The 16,593-nt window shown below is 48.3% G+C and overlaps 1 protein-coding gene across 1 annotated transcript; it reads right to left on the bottom strand.

Moving 5' to 3' along the window:
* Window positions 1–1,277: 1,277 nt before the first annotated feature.
* Window positions 1,278–15,384, bottom strand: LOC117059156 (cardiotrophin-1-like). The gene is made up of 3 exons (XM_033170704.1): window positions 15,278–15,384; window positions 3,859–3,989; window positions 1,278–3,036 (listed from the first exon to the last, which is right to left on the bottom strand). The coding sequence occupies exons 1-3, from the start codon at window positions 15,291–15,293 to the stop codon at window positions 2,575–2,577; spliced, it is 609 nt and encodes a 202-aa protein (XP_033026595.1). The 5' UTR covers window positions 15,294–15,384; the 3' UTR covers window positions 1,278–2,574.
* Between the last annotated feature and the right edge of the window lie 1,209 nt (window positions 15,385–16,593).

The raw sequence follows: 16,593 nt of genomic DNA, 5'->3' as shown, positions 1-16,593 counted from the left end.
AAATGAGTTCTGTTCCCTGCCAAATACTGTATTTGCTCAGAACTGCATGTCTCCACACACAGAGGCAGCTGTTCCCTGCCAGTCTTCTACATAGGCAGCACACACTTCTGCCGTTTTGGAAACTTGTTTTCACTGTATTTTGGCACTTGTTTTATTTAGACCCTGAAGTTGACAGTGGGCCCAAAGCTCTGTAACACAGCCATGTCGTAGTGAAATACCGCTCACTTCACTTCCACTTAAACGGCAGAGGAAATTGTTGAAAAATGCTGAAGTGTTCTGGCTACCAGTTTGGTACATCGCCGCCTAAGTTGGAATTGTTAAGTCAGTACGGTATTTAGGAAGAAGCGTTGATGCAAAAGACGCTGGACAGAGCAGAGAACTCTGTGTGTTTATGAGGAGGGTCAGCTTCTAGGCCAGGGCGGTCCGTCCTGCGGGCCGCATTGCCTGCTTTGGCAGCCAAGTCCACAAAAAATACTGCGACAAAAATTGCAGACGGAAGCCTTCAAGCTGGGGGCGGGGGTCGCTCCTCTCCCGAGCCGCCGCTGTCAGGGCTGCTTCGCTGCCCGCGGCCTGCCTCGTGACTGTTTGCTCGCTGCCTTTTTTAGTCAGCGCCTCGGTTGCCTGCCTCAGTGGCAGCTACATTGCCTATCATGATGGAACATGGAGGGATTTCCCACATGAAGTTAAATTGTCGCACCTGCTGAATGCACTTTTCAGCAGAGATAACCGCAGTGCGTGCGGTTCTTCTCTCGCCCTTGGTCCCTTCTGCGGATGGGACTCACTTGCCACGCTGGAGTTACCATGTTTTCTTTGAAAGGCCTCAGAAGCACAAGACTCTCTGGACGCCCCACGCTCTGGACTTGGCAGCCTCGGCCCCTCGACCTTGACGCATGGGGCTATTTATTAGGCAGCGAGGGAAAGGCACCCTTGGCACCTTCAACAGAAACAAACCCCTTTTGGGCCTAGGCGCACATTTGAAAGCCACACACCCATAGACTCTGCAACAGAGCACCTGTTCCCCCCCCCCCCAGCCTATCCTGTTAACTCCAGTAAAATGCTTCTTTCGAGCCTAATTTCAGCATCACAAGAGGACGGTGTTGGCCACATGGGAGGCATCTGTGGGCATGCATGCAGCCATGAGTCCTTCCTAGGCCACCCCTTCCATATACGGTTCGAATGCTTGCTTCCATAGGTTCTAAAATAAAAGCAACCTGACAGAAGTTTGTTATGTGAACTCCATTCCCCACCGTGGCAGAGAAAAGTCACAACGGCTGCGCTTCCTACTAAAAATAGTTTAATTTAACAATATTCACATAATTAGGCTGCAGCTATATATATATATCCACATATATAATTAATATAAAAATAACACATACAGTAGAAACTAAAGTCTCTAGGGCAGGGACACAAGCCCTGAAGAGAACAGCTTTCTCAAAAACCAGAGTCTGCACAGTAAGAGGCCCCTTCCTCCCCATAACTGGAGAAAAGGGTGGGGTGAGAAGGGCTGTTAAGGGTTAACAAGGTACCATGAAACAGGTAATGGTTTCTCCCTCAAGATAATTCTGTCAGAGAACTAACTCGGCACTGAGAAACCAATGGGGGAAAAAATAATCATTATTACATTTATAGCCTCCAAGGAGCTCAATGTGGCCTACAGGGTTCTGCCCCTCCTCATTTCGTCCTCACAATAACCCTGTAAGGTAGGTTAGGGTGAGAGACAGTGAGTGGCCCAAGTAAGCTTCAAGCCCGAGTAAGGGATTTGAACTAGTTCAGCACTCTAACCACTATACCACACAGCCTCTCTCAATGTGTCTCAGCACCCAGTAGAAAGGGGTTCAGATTGAATGGGAATAATGCCACAAACAGCCTTGCTCATAAAGACGCCATCTTAATCACCTTTCCCCACCTCCGCTCTGCACCTTTAACAACTGTGACAGGAATAACTGCGGCAGGTTCACGCTTCTCCCGTCAGCCATCTACAGGGCCTACAAGCTTTCTTTACCTGTTGAATTTCTAAATGTGCCACACAGAGGATAAGAAAAGGCACATAGGCTATATTGGCTTTCCACTGCCTTTCAGCATCATGTTTCTTAGTGTTCGGTGTTACAGGGAGGGGGAAAATTGGAACCAGATACCCTACTCCCCTCGAGAAACTCTTCCATATTGAGAGGGCAAAGCAGCTCTCACAAAATGGCTGCTGTGGGGTGGAAGCTCCATCTCTCTCGTCTCACAATGAGCGAAAGCATTCAGGCTCTGCCAAAAGGCGGGAGAACCAACGCTGCTCCTCTGCAAACATTTTCTCCTTTCACACCCTGGATTTACTTGGTTTTTTTTGAAGACAAGAAGGACGAGAATGAGAATATGAAGGAGACAGGCAAGATGGAGGCAGTTCAGTGTTGCTTTGCTGGGGCTGCTACATGACAAAAGCATTCCTCACAAGGGAAGGGCGTTTCATTCCTTCAGCCTTCCCGTGGGTAGAGAGAAAAAAGTTTACTAATCTCCTAACTTCCCCTCACCAACACAAAAAACCAGAAGCCAACTGGGATGGTACATACGACACCACATAATTTCCCCTCAGAGCGAGGGGACAGGGTATCTGTCAGCCAGGAGGGCCAGGTCCTTTTCGCAACGGAGGACCCAATCCCGGTAGAGACGGCAAACGCGGTAGCCGGAAATTTTCATGAAAAAGGAGCCGCCAAGTCCCGGCGGCTCAGCCGGCATCGCCGGAGCAAGTACAAGGCCCATGGAGGCCGCAATGGATTCAAGGTGGTCCGACAGTCCAAGGCACTGCAGGCGCGACTTTGTGAACTGGTGGTGCAGGTCGCAGGCATCGGGGTTCATCTCCTCCTGTTGGCTTTTGGCGGCGGACAGGAACTCTGGCAAATTGGAGAAGGCCGTGGCGTTCTGCTGCAGCCGCTCGGCGTCGCTAAGGTCCTGCCAGGCGCTGGCGAGAAGGGATGGCGACGGCAGGCCTGGGAAGGGCTCGACGGGAGGGTTGAAACCAGCATTTGTGAAGGGTTCGTCCTGAATAGACGTCTGAGAAATGGAAAAAAAAAAAAACCACACAAGACGGTCAGAGCTCTTAAGCCTTGGCATTCGGGTTCCTGGACTCTGTACCCCACCCTTTCTCCAAGGAACTTGAGAGAGTGGGTGGTACCGGCAGATGAGACAATCGCATTTTGTCTTCACAAACCACCCTTTTGTAACGTTGTTGTTTGGCCGAGATATTCCGAGGCTAGGCCAAGGTCACTCGCTGAGCTACAGGGAAATTGCAAACCAGGAGATGATCTAAGGAAGTGGGGATGGGGGAAGAGGAGACAATTCTAACGCAATGTGCCTCTGAACATAGGCCAAGTTACTGCAGCTTGGCTGTCTGCACCTGCGTCAGCCCCCGTCCTGTGCTCAGAGTTAAGGCAAACCAGTATCATTTTACACAGAAGGCGTTGCATCCAAAGCTAGTCAGATCAGAGGAGAGCCAGTGCAGTATCATGTTTAGAGCGTCAGGCTAGGACCTGGGAGATCAGGTTTCAAATCCTCGCTGGGATTCAGGAGAAAGGCTGGCTGTCTTTCCATGCGTAGCTGGCTTTACTGTAGCCAAACTTTTGCACTAAGGGGGTCTCAAAGTGACTTACACAAGCTCACGGGGTGACCTGGGGCCGGCCACTGCCCCTTAGCCTAACCTACCTCTCACAGGGTTGGTGAAAAAGGAGAGATATAAAAACAATCAATCAATATTGGAGTAAAAGGACATGGCTGTCTTAGGCTCATTTATTTCATTGCTTAGCTGAACACGAACACACACACACACACACAACTCCCGGCCTCTGAGAATATGTTCATTTCTCTCTCAGGACTCACGTAGTCTGCTAGCAGCTGTTTTGCGCCAGCCTTCATGTTGATAGCCATGTTGTATGCAGTTTTTATCCTGAGTGCGATTTCTTGCTGGGAGCGAGATGGTGGCGATGACGAAAGGTGGCTTGGCAAGTCCACTGCAGACAAGAAGCAAGCAGAAAGTTAAGATGGTGCGTTGGGCAAGCTCACAGCCCATAGTAAACCTCAAGGGCGGGGAGGCTCTGCAGATGCTTGTGAGGGGAGAGGGCTGGAAAAGACAAAAGAGGCAGACTGGTTTCGCCCAGAGTGTAACCCCCAGCAGACCCAGGCAAGGTCCTAAGGAACCATGCAACGAGCAGGCTTTCTAGAAAGTAGCAATCACACCTCTCACACATTATTTATTACCTGTAAATATACACACCCCAATTTTCCTCCAAGGAACCCCCCCTCCCTTGATGCTACCTGTGAGGTAGGTTAGGCTAAGAGACAACAACTGAGCCAGTGTGGTGTAGTGGTTAAGAGCGGTAGACTCGTAATCTGGGGAACCAGGTTCGCGTCTCCACTCCTCCACATGCAGCTGCTGGGTGACCTTGGGCTAGTCACACTTCTCTGAAGTCTCTCAGCCCCACTCACCTCACAGAGTGTTTCTTGTGGGGGAGGAAGGGAAAGGAGATTGTTAGCCGCTTTGAGACTCCTTTGGGTAGTGAAAAGCGGGATATCAAATCCAAACTCTTCTTCTTCTTCTTCAAAGTCACCCAGCGAGCTTCATGTCTGAGGGGGGACCTCCAGGTCTTGGGAGTCCAACACTCTAAACAGTGGCTCCCTATTCTATAATAACATGCTAAATCACTTTGGGAGAGGGCAAATAGGGCAGTGTGCGTGTGTGTTTTTTCAGAGTCACAACTCCCCACCACTGGAAATGCCTGAAGTTGGCTAGGATCCAAAAAAATACAACTCCCCATACTGGAACTCTCCCCCCCCCCCCCGGGCAGGATAACTGAATTGTTGGGGAAGACAGGAGTCGAATGGGACTGAAAACAGTCTTAAATATAATATTTATGGGCCACCTTGGTTAGGAAGCTCTCAAGGCAGCTTTCAAAACCACAGAACAAAATCCAACAAAATCATAAATATATGGCTTTTATGTTTGCCTCTAAAAGATCAGAAAGCGAATGTTTTTAAAAACTCGAGTGTGCCAAGCATATTTATACATGCAAAAAAGTGCAAAGCAAAACTTCTAGAACATGCACATGTCAGATATGAAGAAGAAGGTGCGTATGTGTTTAACTGCAATATCCCCCCTTTTAAAACATTGCTATGGATTTGTGGGGGCCCAGATTTCCCTAAATTCCTGGGTGCCAGATTCTCCCCCATAATTCCTGGATTTAGTAAAAGTAAGAATTAATCAAGGTGCGATTAAACTTTGCCAAACACAGAAACCCCTGGATTTACCTAGTTATGCAGAGCTATCTGGATGGGCCATTAAAGGTAAAGGAAAAGGGAACGCTGACCCACGTGTCCGACTCTGGGGTTGCGGCACTCATCTCACGTTACTGGCCGAGGGAGCCGACGTACAGCTTCCAGGTCATGTGGCCAGCATGACTAAGCCGCTTCTGGCGAACCGGAGCAGTACCTATTTATCTACTTGCACTTTGACGTGCTTTCGAACTGCTAGGTGGGCAGGAGCTGGGACCACAATGGGAGCTCACCCCATCACAGGGATTCGAACCTCTGACCTTCTAATCAGCAAGCCCTAGGCTCTGTGTTTTAACCCACAGCGATGGGCCATTAGCAGGAGACAAAAGCCAGTAAAGACCCATCAAGGAAACCCATCAAGGAGGGCAAGGTTTCAGGCGAAGGGGAGTGGGGCCCCTTCTTGTTGGGTGCTTGTGGGCAGAGGCAAAAGCCAGGTTTAGGGTTTCAACTTTGAATGATGGAGGCTGGGGTAAGGGGAGGTCCTTTGAGTGGGTTGGCAGCAAGAGGAAGGAGAAGGAGGGGCTGGGAATGACAGGCTGGAACTAAGAGGCACAGACTGTTTGCTGTCCTTTGACTCCAATGCTGCCCGTAAGGGGGAAGCTAGACCCTCACAGGATGTGAATGCTGAATATATGTGTAATAAATCCATATGTCATAAAGACTTCACAGTCTCTGCCATGCCTAATTTCTGAAAGAAACATGAGCAAGCGTCTGGAACCCTTGGAATCTCACACTGCTGGGAGATGGGTGGGGGTGGGGGTGGCACGTTCTTCTTTGGCGATGAGTAAGACTGTCTTTTCCAACAACACAAGAGACGACTCTACACATGGACAACACCAGATGGGCAGCATCGAAATCAGATTGATTACATTCTCTGCAGCCAAAGGTGGAGAAGCTCTATACAGTCAGCAAAAACAAGACCTGGAGCTGACTGTGGCTCAGACCATCAGCTTCGTATTGCAAAATTCCAGCTTAAACTGAAGAAAGTAGGAAAAACCACTGGGCCAGTAAGACACAATCTACCGGTAAATCAAATTCCTTATGAATACACAGTGGAAGTGAGGAACAGGTTTAAGGATTTAGATTTAGTGGATAGAGTGCCTGAAGAACTATGGATGGAGGCTCGTAACATTATACAGGAGGCAGCAATGAAAACCATCCCAATGAAAAGGAAATGCAAGAAAGCAAAGTGGCTGTCCAGTGAGGCCTTACAAATAGCAGTGGAGAGAAGGCAAGCAAAATGCAAGGGAGACAGTGAAAGATACAGGAAATTGAATGCAGATTTCCAAAAAATAGCAAGGAGAGACAAGAGGGCCCTCTTAAACGAGCAATGCAAAGAAATAGAGGAAAACAACAGAATGGGAAAAACCAGAGATCTGTTCAAGAAAATTGGAGATATGAAAGGAACATTTCATTCAAAGATTACCATAATAAAGGCCTAACAGAAGCAGAAGACATCAAGAAGAGGTGGCAAGAATACACAGAGGAATTATACCAGAAAGATATGGAAGTCTCGTATACCCCAGGTAGTGTGGTTGCTGACCTTGAGCCAGACATCCTGGAGAGTGAAGTCAAATGGGCCTTAGAAAGCATTGCTAATAACAAGGCCAGTGGAAGTGATGATATTCTAGCTGAACTATTTAAAATTTTTAAAAGATGATGCTGTTAAGGTGCTACACTCAATATGCCAGCAAGTTTGGAAAACTCAGCAGTGGCCAGAGGATTGGAAAAGATCAGTCTACATCCCAATCCCAAAGAAGGGCAGTGCCAAAGAATGCTCCAACTACTGCACAATTGCGCTCATTTCACACGCTAGCAAGGTTATGCTTAAAATTCTACAAGGCAGGCTTAAGCAGTATGTGGACCGAGAACTCCCAGAAGTGCAAGTTGGATTTCGAAGGGGCACAGGAACCAGAGACCAAATTGCAAACATGCGCTGGATTATGGAGAAAGCTAGAGAGTTCCAGAAAAACATCTACTTCTGCTAAATTGACTATGCAAAAGCATTTGATTGTGTTGATCACAGCAAACTATGGCAAATTCTTAAAGAAACGGGAGTGCCTGATCACCTCATCTGTCTCCTGAGAAATCTCTATGTGGGACAAGAAGCTACAGTTAGAACTGGATATGGAATAACTGATTGGTTCAAAATTGGGAAAGGGGTATGACAAGGCTGTATATTGTTTCCTGCTTATTTAACTTATATGCAGAATTCATCATGCGAAAGGCTGGACTGGATGAATCCCAAGCCGGAATTAAGATTGCCGGAATAAATATCAACAACCTCAGATATGCTGATGATACAACCTTGATGGCAGAAAGTGAGGAGGAATTGAAGAACCTTTTAATGAGGGTGAAAGAGGAAAGCGCAAAATATAGTCTGAAGCTCAACATCAAAAAAACTAAGATCATGGCCACTGGTCCCATCACCTCCTGGCAAATAGAAGGGGAAGAAATGGAGGCAGTGAGAGATTTTACTTTCTTGGGTTCCATGATCACTGCAGATGGTGACAGCAGTCCTGAAATTAAAAGATGCCTGCTTCTTGGGAGAAAAGCAATGACAAACCTAGACAGCATCTTAAAAAGCAAAGACATCACCTTGCCGACAAAGGTCTGTATAGTTAAAGCTATGGTTTTCCCAGTAGTAATGTACGGAAGGGAGAGCTGGACCATAAAGAAGGCTGATCAGTAGCAGAGGGGACGGGGTGTTGCGACGTCACGATGCACGTTGGGACGGGCTGCGCATGTGCGAAAATGCCGCGCATGCGCAGTCCATCGGCCCGGCGCTGCTGCTCCCGCGACGACCGGGTGGGCGGCGGCTTGTGGGCTGCCCCGTCCATGCTGCTTTATGGATGGGGCAGCCCCACGAGCCGCTGCTCGCTCAGCGGTTCACTCGGTCACCGCGGAAGCAGCGGTGCAGACTTGGATGCACTGTGCATGCCCGGAATTTCTGGGCATGCGCAGTGCATCCTGCCCAGCGCTGCTGCTCCTGCGGCAACTGGGGGAGCCACTGGGCGAGTGGTGGCTCGTGGGGCTGCCCCAGCTGTCTGTGGAGCAGCACGGACGGGGTGCCGGGCGGCAGGGAGTGGCCGCCAAGTGTCACCCCCCTTCCCCTGGAACCCGGGGTGGAGCGCCTCCTACACCCCGCCCTTCCTACTTCACTGAGGCTGATCGCTGAAGAACTGATGCTTTTGAATTATGGTGCTGGAGGAGACTCTTGAGAGTCCCATGGACTGCAAGAAGATCAAACCTATCCATTCTCAAAGAAATCAGCCCTGAGTGCTCACTAGAAGGACAGTTGCTGAAGCTTAGGCTCCAATACTTTGGCCACCTCATGAGAAGAGAAGACTCCCTGGAAAAGACCCTGATGTTGGGAAAGATGGAGGGCACAAGGAGAAGGGGACGACAGAGGATGAGATGGTTGGACAGTGTTCTCGAAGCTACCAACATGAGTCTGACCAAACTGCGGGAGGCAGTGGAAGACAGGAGTGCCTGGTGTGCTCTGGTCCATGGGGTCACGAAGAGTCGGTGTTGTAAGAATTTTAAGGTATTTTATTTATATATAATAATTGTTATTAATGTACCAAAACAAATAAGGCCACATGTCTGAAAACAGCACAGGAAAACAGGCATCACTCCATTTTTGACTCTCAACTGACCAAGTATTTCTTTGTCTCAGGAACAAAAGGGGGGTTGCCCCTCCAGCTACTCAGTAGCCCCCTGCCTGAGTGATAATCTCTGCCATCCTGATACTTGAGTGCCAGACAAAAGGGTGTGATTAACTTTGCTGGGAAGCAGGGAAATGTAAATATCTCCTTTGTTTTCACTTGATGGGTTTGGTGGAGGGCAAGAGGAGACATGGGGGCAGGGTCCAGGATGCTCAGATCACTGCTAACAGACCCTCCCAATTTGTGATGTATGTATGATGTATGGGTGGGTGGTCTTGGGCTGGAGGGGGGCAATTTCAAAAGTCTATATAGGAGCTTGTGCGCCATTGTTCGAGGTCTTTTGCTTGCAAAACACCCTGCTGCAGCAGTTTCTAATAAACAAGGCCTTGCTTTGGGAGACTCAGTATTGTCTTTGTCTTTGTGTTGCATTTTCGAGAAGGGGCTCTTAAATTATAGCGCTCTTCCCGGGGTTATGGACTCCCTTCTGGAGACAGACCTATTTACAGAATTTTTTATAACATCGGGCATGACTAAACGACAAAGATTGTCTTCCATAAACACGGTTTTAACAGTGATTCCGTAAGTGACTTTGGAGGCCAATTCTGGATCCACACGTAACAATATATTGAAGACTGAAGAGCTTTTCCATTAAACTGCATTTCATTTAGGCACACCGGAAGTCTTCACAGCTGAAGGAATGAATGGACCTGCAGTTTTGTATTTTGGAGTCTGAACCTAAGCGCAAAACTTTTTAGCTGACCTACTTTGCAAGTACAGGTAGGTAGCCGTGTGGTTTGCCATAGTCAAAACAATAATAAGTGTGCATGCACACGAAAGCTCATACCAATAACAAACTTAGTTGGTCTCTAAGGTGCTACTGGAAGGAATATTATTATTATTATTTTGTTTTGACTACTTTGCAAGGGTGCTTTAAGGACAGGTGATATGCAAAGGGATTTTAAAGTACTGTACACACACACACACACACACAAATACACTAAGAAGAGACTTAAAAATAGCACTCCCATATCAGGTTACTGACCCAGGTTACCAGAGGCAAAGTCCACATCACTTTTCCCTGCGTGAGAAAACCACAGCATCTGTATCAACTCATCTACACACATCACAGACAGCTCAAAGGCTTCCTGCCTGTTCTTATCAGGCACACTCCACCCTTCTCATCGAGACAATTTGTATGCACAGATTATTAACAGCACATCAGAAGCATTCTAAACCTTCTAAGAATTTCCTCAATTAAACGAGATTTTATTCAACCAAGCAATTTGGTCTCCCCACCCTCTCATGCAGCAATCACAGACGTATTGGGTAAGGGCAGAGTAGCTTGGTGGGTAGAGCACCTGCTTTGCATGCAGAAGGTCAAAGGTTCAACCCTGGTATCTCCAGGTAGGGCTTGCAAAAGCTCCTGCCTGAAACCTGGGGGGGAAGGACAGGTGCCAGTCAGAGTAAATGAAGGAAGCAGTGTCCTGTGTTTCTATCTTGGTAGAAGCTGAGAGGTGGGGAGGGGAATCCAGGAGTTATGTGTGAAAAGGAACTGCAGGGAATCCCACAGAGGGGCTCCCTGGAAATAGAGGAGGGTGTGACGGTTTATGCAAGGCGGCCAATTTCTAGAAGACATTTCACAATCCACAGGAGGGCGACAGCTTTTATTTCCTGACTTTTTAAAATGCATTTTAATTCCTGGCATTGTGGGGCTGGTCCCAAAAGAGCGTGCAAGCTTTAGAGTTCCCCAGAGCTCTTCATCAGGCTAGGACTAGGTGCTAAGCCATGCGGGGGCAGAGGAGGAGAGAGAAGCTGACTTGGCATCGAAGCCATAAAGTCTGAGCCTAGGAGGAGGCAGCGGACTTAATTAGTTATGAGGCTCTTTCTGGGTGCTAGTTTCAGGTTACACCTAGGGATGAAGAAACAGCGGGATGGGCGACTCCCTCAGTTTTGAAAAGGGGGAAAAATACATCTACCTGCTGCCTTAAGCAAAGTAGCAACTTCCCAGGGTCTTGGGTTTCCAAGTTAGAAAAAGGAAACGATGTCTAAGTGGCTGAAGCATTTTCTCTATGAGGGAAGGATGGAGAGTCTGTGGGCCTGGGGCTCGTGCGGTGCAATGGTTAGAGCTTCGGACTACGACCTGGCAGACCAGGGTTCCAATCCCCATTCTGGGTGATTTTGGGCCAAGTCACTCGCTCTCAGCCTAAGCTTGGTCTCTAAGGTGCTACTGGAAAGAATTTTCTATTTTGTTTCTTCCTCACAGGGTTGTTTTGAGGATGAAACAGACAGGATGAGAACCATGCACGTCCCTTTGAACTCCTAGGTGGTTTCAAGAAACAGATGAAACGATAAAATAAAATCGCTTCGGTGAGGAGAGTTGCAGAGGCTTAAGCTTTTTAAATAAGCCTCTACTGTGTCTCTCTTTCTCCCGTGAACTAAATGGAACCTCTTGTGTTCAGAGATAATAATAATCAGATGCTAGGATTGTGCAAAAGAACAGGGAGGATGAATTCTTTCCTGCTGTGCTTGGGGGCTTCCTGGGGATATTTGGTTGGCTGCTATTGCATTGGGGGCATTGGGGGCTGTGCACATACCTAACATTTAAAGCACATTATTTGCACCAAATAATCCTGGGAACTGTAGTCCACCCTCGCAGAGCTACAATTCCCAGCACCCTTAACAAACTACCGTTCTTGGGACTCTTTGTCAGGTGTTTGACATGTAGCATGGCCTGTATGCAGTCTTGGAAGCAGCTGCGAACCTTCAAGGGGGAAATGCCAAGAATCTTAAGTGCGAAACACATACCGGCACTCCATGGCCAGGCATAGCAGTCCCCCAAGAAGAAGAGAAATTTCCTTCTGAGTGAATGTTTAACTATGGCCTCAGGTACTGAAGCGGGAGATATGTGCAAAGATTTATCTCTCATTCATTGCTCTCAAGGAAGTCAGGGAAGGAGAAAAGGAAATTGCTCAGGTTTTACAATTCTGGCTTTGACAGGAAAGATTAGAAAGGGAAAGTGAAGAGTGGAATCCGCTTAACCCTTTACCACCTGGTATGGAAAGAGGTGAGCAAATGGGCTGCCCGCCCCAACCACCCAGCAGCCTGTCCTCTGCTACCAACTTTTGACAGTTGACATAAGAGACACATCTGAAGTACAGTATTACTTAACTATGTTTTATGAGCTTCTCCCCCATAATGAACACAAAGAACAACTTGGGAATTTGGTCAACTGAATGCAGCTGCTCAGCCATTGGCCTAAACCTGGCACAGGGGGAAACGAGCCTTTAAAATAGTGTTTGAGTTAACACCCCGCTTTTTGTAGTATAACTTACCGCCAGGTTGCTAGTCCACATGAGCAAGTGAAATCATGTTAGGATCCAGCCTAAGTCCCCACTCTCTAGTCCCACCGTAGAATCTTCCCCCCTCCCCTTTTGAGGGCTTATGTTGGGCTCAGCTGGCTGGGTCATGCCCTGAATTGAGTGGGGTCTGGCTGGGGCGGGGGTCAGCAACCTGCGGCTCCGGAGCCGCATGCGGCTCTTTTACACGGCTGCTGCGGCTCTGGGGCTCTGGGGCAGATACGCCCGCCCACTTCTCCAGCTGGCCAGCGGAAGCGACCGCCCTCCAGCTGGCCGGCGGCCCGCCCTCCGGAGGCTGAGGGCGCTGCTCAGGGGCGTACCCAGGATCACCTGGCCTTGAACAGCGGGGCAGTGGGGCTCGGAGGCGGTGGGGACGCAGTAGAGGTGGCGCAGCTCAGCTGAGGGCTCTGGTGGGGAGCGCACCTGATGCGCGTGCGCTCCTTCGGGAAGAGATGGAGCTGGGCGAGTGGGAGGGGGAACTTTGAAGACCCCGCCTCCGCCTCCGAAGCAGGCGTCCATGGGAGAGGCCGCCCCCCCAAGCCTGCCTGGCGGGACTAACCCTGCCCAGCTCCGGGAGTCTTCCTAGCGTGGGAGGCGGCCTTGGGGCGGACAGGGGAGCTCCAGGGTTGGCAGCTATGTGGGACCCCGCGGCATCCAGAGGCACCTGGGAGGCGGGACAGGATGGGGGCAGGAAGGGGGCCTTCAGACGCGTGCCCGCACGGGCACTGGAGGCCAGGACTCCTCGACTGGGTCGTGGGACCGCGGGGGCGGGCTGGCCACAGTTCCTCTCAGAAGGCTACTGGCTGCTGCGTTGAGGCGACGACGAGGTAGGCAGCTGTGGGCTGGGCCAGGGGCGGCGAGTGGCAGGCGAGGGCGAGGGGGGAAGCCCTCTTTTTAAAAATGGTCGAGGAAGCGGCGCCTGTTTCCCTGCTGCTGCCTCCTTCGCTCCTGGTTCCGCTCGCAGCATCAGACCGCGCTCTCGCGGGCACGCGTCTCTCTCCGCCCCGGAGCAAGGCCGGGACGTTTTGCAGTTTTTCCTCTGTCCTGAGTGTGTGTTAGGGGAGCCTTGACAAAGCACCTGTTGGCGTGGAAGAGAGGAGTCCTAACTTGGATCTGTGTTCATGTGCAAAATCTATCGCCATTGTCATTAAGGGGGCAGGGAACTCCCCTAAAAAGGTTTGAACACTACGAACTACTACAGCCACCTGTATGCAAGTCAGCACAAACATCACAGGCTTCTCTGGTGCAATTCTGTGCTTTATTTAGCAAGAGAGGAGGTTGGAAGAGGTGAACATAGCCTCTGGTCTGAAATATTAAGAGTAAAAGACACTAAGATTATTGTAAAAGCCAGCAGTCTTCAATTAGACATGGGACAAACATTTAACACAAGTGTGCAGTTGAGGGCTCATTTTAAAAAAAACACAAATCAAATATTTGTATGCTGTTGCAACCCACCTTGGATCAGGTTGTGACCTGGTAGTGGTCCCCAGGGTGGATAAAAATGAATGATTTTTTTTTTAATGGATTTTTTTAAATTTAAATCAGATTTTTTTTATTTAAATAGGATTTTTTTTATTTAAATCGGATTTTTAAAAATAAAATGCAGTGTTATATTTGTTTTAAATGTCGCAATGGTTTTGCGGCTCCCAGGTTTTTTTCCCCCTTCGGAAACGGGTCCAAGTGGCTCTTTTGGTCTTAAAGGTTGCAGACCCCTGGGCTGGGGTAAGCCCTGGAAAGGGGGTCTTCCAGGGGTGTGGCACGGGCAGGACCCAAAAAGAGGACTTAGGCCAGATCCTAAACCCAGACAGCTCAGCATTTTGACTTGTGAACCTGGCATAAATTAAGTCAGCAAAAACACCATTTAAAGATTTGTGCTCCTTCTGCCGGAGTTTGGATTAGGCATCCTTTACCCTGACTTAATTTTCCACCAGCTTCTTCTGTAGAGTATTGCCCTGCTAATGGGAAAATCTGAACCAAAGACTTTCTTATTCATAGCATCCAGATGCTCCAGACTCATTCATGCAGATGCCAAGATGTTTGAACTTGTGTACACTGCGCAAGTTCAAACAAAAGTTGGCATTGCTGATTCTCCCCGATAAAAACTTCCTTTCTTCTCTTACCAGCCTGGGTCAGTTGAAGCCAAGGCAGAACTACCGTTCTACGATTATTTTTATTACACAAAAAGGTCACAGAATTCTTAAACTACATTAGATTAACTGCTTTTCAGGCAGGTTTCTTCCACATTTAAGACCTGTGAGACAGGTATTTCATTTTCTCTCCCTCTCAAATGGGCTCACGGGAGCTGTTAAAAGGCACAAAAGACCTGCCTTTGAAAACAAGGAAAAAGCTTGCTTCACAAGAGGACAGCTGAAGTTATGTTTTAATAATATTAAAGCTCTGGGCAATTAAAAATAAATAAATCAGGAAGGGGCAGTCAGTTTTTCCTACGCATTCCTGCTCCTAGGATTGCTTCCCTCATCCCAACTCGAATCTTTGTACTTTTGTCCATTTACTGTATTTATTTTTCCCAGCCTGAACTAGAAAATGGTGATTTTCTTGAGTCAAAATGAGAGTACCCCTAAACATATATTTTTTAAAGAAAAAAAAGAGCTCATTTTTTTTTTGCCAACTTATCCGCGCATTTATAGACTAACAACACCAGCCTGATCGGCAGATAAAAGCTTTAAAAAGAATATGGCAATGATGCTTCCATAATGTCTCCAAATTAAGCTGCCTCTAAGGGGGGGGGGCAGCTCTCTGCATCTCTTCCCCCATCGCTGCCTGCGAACTTCTATTGCTTTGCAAACTTCCAGCGCAAGAACTCGATCGAGCCATCCTCCTTTTTTTGTGGGGGTGGGAGAAGGGATTTACAGGGCGACATCCACCGACTTGCGGAAATATTTACCTCTAACCCCCCCTCCCAGTTTTCTGGCAATTTCCCCCTACCTGAAAGCACCTCCATTCTTGCAGCAGCGCCTTTGGAGCCTCGGGTCACCTCCACTTGTTGCACCTTCGTCGCGGAGCGCTTCTTATAGGACTCCGGTTTCCTCCCCCCCCCCTCGCACCTCCCTCGTCCTATCCCGGGATCGCAGGCGACTCGCGGATTCCAGGAGGCTGAGATCACACATGCCTCCGTTCCCGGAACAAGGAATCTAATCTCCTCTCCCTTTTCTCCTCCGCCCCCCCCCTCCACGAAACTTGGCGCTGACCAGCCGCTCGTCCGCGGGGGTAACTGGGCGCGGGAAGATCAAGGGGGCAGGCGAGAAGGTACGGCCCGCGGGCCGCATGTCTCTCTCCGCCCCCTTCTCCTTGGGATACAGATGAATGGCCGTCCACTTGCCCCAGGGCCAAAAGTCAGCTCGTGGGACTTAAAGGGGCCGCGGTTACATTTTTAATATTTTTTTTGACTAGGGTGGGAAGATCAGAGAGAGGAAGCTTACCCTATTATTTAATTCAACTCCATCCAAATATTTCTATCCTCCGCTTCAATGATTTCCCAGAGCCAATCCAAACATTAAAACAGCCAAGTTAAAATCCGGTGCATTAAATAATTACAAAATATGAAGAGTTCGGAGGAACTGGAAAGCATGGATTCATTTTATTTGGGAAAGATCCATTCAGGGGTGGAATTCAGCCCCCCCCCCCCAATCCCAGGGATTTTAAAGTGTGGGTCCAGTTTACATAGTTATTATAATATTGGGGTCTCAGAATTAAGTGTTCTTGTTGTTGTTTTTAAAAACCCAACAAGCTTGTTTTAATTACAGGTGGGTAGCCGTGTTGGTCTGCCATAGTCAAAACAAAATCGAAAATTCTTTCTAGTAGCACCTTAGAGACCAACTGAGTTTGTTCCTGGTATGAGCTTTCGTGTGCAGGTATCTGAAGAAGTGTGCATGCACACGAAAGCTCATACCAGGAACAAACTCAGTTGGTCTCTAAGGTGCTACTAGAAAGAATTTTCGATTTTGTTTAAGCTTGTTTTAAATTAGCAGAAAACAATATTGGGACCTATGCAATTTCTTTTTCTGTGCCACCCCATCCAGAGTGATTCTTCTGACACCTGTCAAAGCTGATCCAATAATTTTATATATATATATATATATATATATATATATATATATATATATATATGGTTTTATTGGGAAAACAAATGTGGCTGAAACCTTTAATGGGTTCAATAAAGAGCCAGTGTGGTGTAGTGGTTAAGAGCAGTAGACTCGTAATCTGGGGAACTGGGTTTGTGTCTCCGCTCCTCCACATGCAGC

Source organism: Lacerta agilis, chromosome 14 (genome assembly GCF_009819535.1).
Source record: "Lacerta agilis isolate rLacAgi1 chromosome 14, rLacAgi1.pri, whole genome shotgun sequence".
NCBI classification, from domain to species: Eukaryota; Metazoa; Chordata; class Lepidosauria; order Squamata; family Lacertidae; genus Lacerta; species Lacerta agilis.
This window is presented reverse-complemented; position numbering and strand designations above follow the sequence as displayed.

Coding starts and splice junctions, on each gene's coding strand:
- LOC117059156 (XM_033170704.1), bottom strand. Junction 3,037..3,858: donor AACAGCTGCTAGCAGACTAC/GTGAGTCCTGAG, acceptor TCCATTTCTCAG/ACGTCTATTCAGGACGAACC.